The 5468-nt window shown below is 66.1% G+C and overlaps 1 protein-coding gene across 1 annotated transcript; it reads right to left on the bottom strand.

The window, feature by feature from the left end:
- Positions 1 to 2533: 2533 nt before the first annotated feature.
- Positions 2534 to 3669, bottom strand: DIO3 (iodothyronine deiodinase 3). Its single transcript, XM_036240252.1, has one exon. The coding sequence runs from the start codon at positions 3667 to 3669 to the stop codon at positions 3160 to 3162; it is 510 nt and encodes a 169-aa protein (XP_036096145.1). The 3' UTR covers positions 2534 to 3159.
- Between the last annotated feature and the right edge of the window lie 1799 nt (positions 3670 to 5468).

Raw genomic sequence — 5468 nt, 5'->3', positions numbered from 1 at the left:
GTGGGCAGTGCCCGTGGCAGGGGCCGCGGGTCCAAGCGCCAGGCGCTCTGAGTTTCTGTCCCGGAGCCGAGGGTGCAGCTTCTCCGGGAGGAGAGGTCGATCAGCGGGTCCAACTGGACCCCTAAGAAGCAGGCTGGTCCGGGGAGCGCGGGAGTGCGCAGCGGGGCCGCTCTCCGCTTTCTCCCAGCCCCCCAGCTCCCACCCGGGCCAGCGAAGGTCGGAGCTCGCGGCGGGCCCTCATCGCCGGGCCCGGGTTCCGCCGCTTTCTCCGCATTCTTCCTGGGGGTTTCGGGGTGAGAAGCAGCGCGCGGAAGGAGGGGGAGGGGAGATGCAGAAATACCATCTGTGCCATTTTTTTTTTTTTCCTTAAAAGTTATTTTTCAATTTAAATACTTTTAAGGGTGTCAGTTTCAAAAAGTTTTCACCAAGGAGCAGCATGGGGCTGGGCGCCGAACTGGAGGCAGCCTTGGTGGTGCAGGGGCCTCTCTCTTCCCTCCCGCCTGCTGCGCCCCCCCCACACGCGCAGACCCCGCCCAAGTGCCGCAGGCGAGCTCACACCCAGGAGCTCACCGATGCCCCCCCCCCCGACTGTCCTGGGTCCCCAGCGGGGGAAGTTCGGCTGCACCGCTGCCCCCTCCGGACCAGGGGACATTCCCGTCTCAGCGCTCTCTCCTCTGTCTCCTGACCCCTTCTCCTGCTCCAGGTGTCACTATTAGAGGGAGGTGGGGGCCAAGTAGCCCCTCGGTCCCGGCGTCGCCCCACACGGGGAGCAGCAGGGAACAGAGTGAGGCGGAGTATGCGTGGGAGCGCCTGGCCTTGACTGCGGGCGGGGATTTGTGCCAGACGCTGCGACCCCTTCCTCCCCAGCCCCCGTCCCCGCAGTGGCTCCCTCTCTCTTTCTGGCCTCTCTCCCCATCCTCCTCCTCCCTTCCCCAGCGCTTTGAGGGTGGTGGTGGTTTGGCTCCAACTTGGGGAGGCTGAGGAGAGGCAGGGGGCGAGGGGGTCCCTAGAAGGGGGCGCAGCCCGCGCCATCGCCGCTCCGCGGGAGGAGCTTCAGCTAGTGAGCTGGCTTCGTTAGCGGCGCTCGCTCTTCCAATATCTCTCCCTCCGCCGCCGAGAGCTTGGCTAGTCCGGCCTCCCGCGGACCCCAGCAGCCCCGCGGTGGTACGGGGGTGGTGGGGAGACAATTTTGCAGGTGTGGAAAGGGGGTGAGGGAGAAGCCCGGTGCTAGAAGGGCGCTAGGGAGGAGCCAGGTGTGCAGAGCCTCCCGCGATGGCCAGGAGCCCAGCCTTACCTGGTCCAAAACCCCCAAGGCTCTCCACACCGCCCCCCTCCCCGCACGGTCGGACACTGGGAGAAGTTAGATGCGCTACTGCAGGGGCAGCTGTAACTGCGTGCGTGTGTGTATGTGTGTGTGTGTGTGTGTGTGTGTGTATGTGTGTGTGCGCGCGTGTGCGTGCGCGCGCGCGCGCATGCGGCGGCAGGTGAGGACCCCCATGTTTCTCCAGCCTCCCTCCGGGACCCCGGGGCACTGCCACAGACCCTTTCCCTTTAGGTTCTCTCCCTCTACCCCGTCCCCCTGCCTGTGACGCCACCCTTCCCCCCAGGGTCACTATGGGGACGCGAGGGAGAGATTTGTGTTTAATTCCTGCTGCTATTCAGGAGGAAGAAAAAAGAAAGGGACCAAAGGCAATCCAAAAGCAGTTTACATCAAGCCTTTATTATTGTAACGTAAAAGAAGTTTATATACAGGGAATATTTCCAGCAAAACACTCACCAAATGTCCTTCAAATCAGGGGCTCCCCACCTCCCGACCCTACAATCTGCAGGGCAGCTTTGCCTAGGAGGCCTCTAACTCAGGGTCCCCAAGCTCTTTCCCCCATATTCCTCCTCCCCACAGGCTCAGCCACCAAAACCCCGTTTTCCCAGAGCCTTAGTCTGCTCCTTTTCCTTGGGGCTCTGCGAACCTCTTGAGCCGTCCTCCTCTGGTCCCCAGACAGTTCCCAACCTCCCTTTCCCACCCTGTTTATGGTGGTTTCCTCCCGGAAAACCCAGAGCCCTTTCCCCCCTCTGGTTTTGGGCGCAGCTGCGAGCCCCCTGCAATTCAGAAGCAGCTCGTGGTCCAGACCAGTTAGAGACAGCTCGTCATCAGCAGCGGGGCTCCAGGGCACCCCAAATAAGGGGGGGAAACGACCCTGCCCACCCTTCCCCATCCCAAACCCCTCCCCCACGTCAGGGACAAGACACAGACACAAAAGCAACAGGGCATCCCCTCTCTGAGCAGGATGGGTGTGGATGCCAGGCAACTAGGGTTAGCTGCACAGCACTGCTGGGATCCAGCTGCCCTCAGGGCACTAGGGCACAGCCCAGTCTGTTGGGGTGGGGGGCGCTGCGCCTGGCTAAAGGCGCTTTTTCTTTGGGGAGGGGACGCGAGAGAACACAGCAGGGCCTCTGTGGGATAAGTCTAGGGGCACACAGGCAAAAGGTAGCACCTCATTCACACTCAGAAGGGGATTTAGAGCCAGCCAGGCAGGTACAAGGGAGGGGCAGTCACAAAAGCAGAGTGGGCGTGGGAAGGGGGGAGAGTCTTCCGGGGGGCTTGGCTGAGGGTGCAGACCCAGCCTGCTTTCTATGGCTCAGCACAGCTGTGTCACTGGGCCCTCGCCAAACCTGACTTCGTTTGGGACATTTGCATGTGGGCTTCGAAGGCTCGAAGGCTCAGCCCTCCAAGCTCAGTCAACTGTCCATGGTTGTCTACACTCGCTGGGGCAGATCACTGTGCAGCTGCTCATCATAGCGCTCCAACCAGGCGCGCAGCTCGGAGACCTGATAGCCATCAGGGCCACGGCCACCCTGGTACATAATGATGCCACTCTGGATGACATAGAGGCGCTCAAAGTAGGCGCCATAGGCTGAGCTGCTGGAGTTGGTCATGGTGTCGAGGACCAGAGCACAGCCAGGCACACCTTGCTGCAGTACCTGTGCCGCACTGACCCGGTCCTCCAGGCTTCGGTGCTGCGGAATGCTGTAGGGGGTGTCTGTGGTGATCCAGCCATCGGAGGGGTGCGCCTCCTCGATGTAGATGATGAGAAAGTCCACGTCGCGCTGGTACTTGGTGACCAGGCGCTGGAAGGCGCTCATGCGCGCCATAAACGGTGGTCAGGTGCAGCTGCCGAAATTGAGCACCAGTGGGCGGTTTCCTCGCGCGTAATCGAGGATGTGCTGGTACTGGAAGCCGTTGGGCAGGACCACCTGGGAATTGGGCGCCGGACCGCCTTCGTGCGCCTGCTTGAAGAAATCCAACTTCTGGCCGTGCCACACCGCCTTCAGCGACGCCAGGGTGCACAGGCGGTTGTCATCGGACACGCAGATTGGTGGGTCGTCGGGGGGCACCTCCTCACCATCACTGTTGAGCTCTACTTCAGGTTCGGGCTGACCCCGGCGCCTGCGGCCCAGAAAATGCTTGCGGATGCACAGGAAGTCGAGGAGCCAGAGCATGAAGGCCGTGCAGAGGAAGCGCGGGAAGAGCATGAGGCACGAGGCCGTCTGGGCGCAGAGCCTCAGGGCGTGAAGCAGCAGGGAGCGGAGCATGGTGGCCACAGCCCCCCAAGCCCCCTGGGACCCTCCGCCCTCTCCCCCCACCAACCGCGGGGCGGCCTGGCGAGGCATCTGGCTGAAGCTGTGCAGGGAGCTCGATTTATAGCCGAGGCTTCACTTGGCGGGAGACTCCACCTCCGGCCGGGGCCCGCCCCCTTGCAACTTGAGCCCGGAGGGATGCCCCAGCCGCAAGGCCAATGCCTTAGAAATCGTGGGCCTGGGGCGGGCGCCGGCGGCAGGAGGGCGGGGAGGCCGGCCTTGGGGCCGGGCTGTCCAGCAAGCTCTCAGGGGCGGAGGACCCCAGCACGGGCTGCCGCCCGGGACGGCGAGCTGAACCAGGGACCCAGGCGTCTGCTGTAGAGGTCCTCCAGTTAGTGCGAGCGCTGGCACGGCTATGGTCCCGGCTGCCTGGCCCCAGCCCGCGCCCCTCTCGCCGCGCACCTGAGTGGAGCTCTCCGGCGCTCGCCGAGCCGCGCTGGAGCTTCGGTTCGCTTCCCGCGCGCCGCCGCCGCCAACGCCGCCCCCGCCGCTGCTGCTCGTGCGGGTCCGCTGCCCAGGTGCCGCCGGAGCCCGGGTTCTCGGCCGCCGCTTCGCTGGCCCGGGCTCCCACCCCGCCGAGGACGCGGGCCCGCGAGGAGGCAACTTTGGATCCCCGCCGCCTTTCCCGTTCGCCCGCGGGCTCCGCTCGCCTTCCGGAGCCCGCTCGCCCGCTCGTCTCCCGCGCGCGCTCACACTCGCGCCTCGCACACGGCCACCCCCCGCACGGCCCCGCCACGCACACGGCGCTCGGCGCTCCCCGCTGTTGCCCGAGCCTGTCGCGCGCCGCCCTAGCCGCGCCCGCCCCGTCCCATCGCGTCCCTGCCCGGCGCCGTTGTTCTCGGGTCAGCGGCCTGGGGCCCAGCAGGAGGTGCGGAGGGCAGGGCTCGCGGGCCGCTGTGCGCCCGGCGCCGCAAACCGGAGGGCTGGGGAAAGCAGCGCCGTCCCTGAGCCCAGCCGACCCCGGAGCGCTTCGGGCGCGGGGCTTGGCGGACGCGGGGCGCAGGGCATGGGCACGGGGCGGCGGAGGCCCCGGCGGCTCTCCCACTAGGGGTAGCTGTTGCCTGAACGCCGGAGCGCTCCCCTCTCGCCGCTTGCCTCGCCCGGCGCAGCCCCGGCCGCCGGGCGCACCCGTCCCGTGCGTCCCCGGACGTTGCTCTCTGCCCCGGGAACGTCGAGACTGGAGCGCCCGAGCTGAGCCACCTTCGCCGACCGCGAGCGCTGCGGCTCAACTCATCGCAGAGGCGCACGGACGCGGAAAGTGCGTACTCTCAATCAGGAATGCGTTGAAGCTTTCGGGGTGCGGGGCAGCTCCCCAACTCCGTGGGGGTCCTGTTGGCCCTGCCGCCGAGTCCTTTCGATTGCTCGGGCTCGGGACTGGCGACTTAGTCTCAGGGTGGCGGGGAGGGGAAGTGCCTTGACCTGTGGTCCCCGAAGCTGGGAGCAAGTCCCACTTCAGCTCCGCCTTGCCTGTGCCCGGTTGCGAGCGATTTGTTCCCCGTCTGGGGAGTGGAGCCGCCCGGGACGCCCTCGCAGTCGTGGGGACTTGTCTGGGGTGGCGGTGGCTGAGCCCGAGTCCGAGCCACCGCCGCGTGTGTTCCGTGTGCGGTCCGTCCTGGGATCAGCGCCTAACTTCTTCCCGGGACGGAGACCTCGCTCTCACCCCGGCGGAGGTGGGAGCTCGCTGGGCCGAAAGGGTGAGGGCAAATCGCTCGCGGCGGCGGCGGCAGCGGCGGCGGCGACCGCGGCGAGGGAACCAGTCCCGAGAAGTCAACCTCAGGGCAAGAAGCCTCCACCCAAGACCCAGCGGGCGTGTGGGTAGACGACTTGGACTC

This window comes from Molossus molossus, unplaced genomic scaffold (genome assembly GCF_014108415.1).
Source record: "Molossus molossus isolate mMolMol1 unplaced genomic scaffold, mMolMol1.p scaffold_m16_p_1, whole genome shotgun sequence".
Classification (NCBI taxonomy): Eukaryota; Metazoa; Chordata; class Mammalia; order Chiroptera; family Molossidae; genus Molossus; species Molossus molossus.
This window is presented reverse-complemented; position numbering and strand designations above follow the sequence as displayed.

Coding starts and splice junctions, on each gene's coding strand:
- DIO3 (XM_036240252.1), bottom strand. CDS start 3,669: ATGCCTCGCCAGGCCGCCCCGCGGTTGGTGGGGGGAGAGGGCGGAGGG.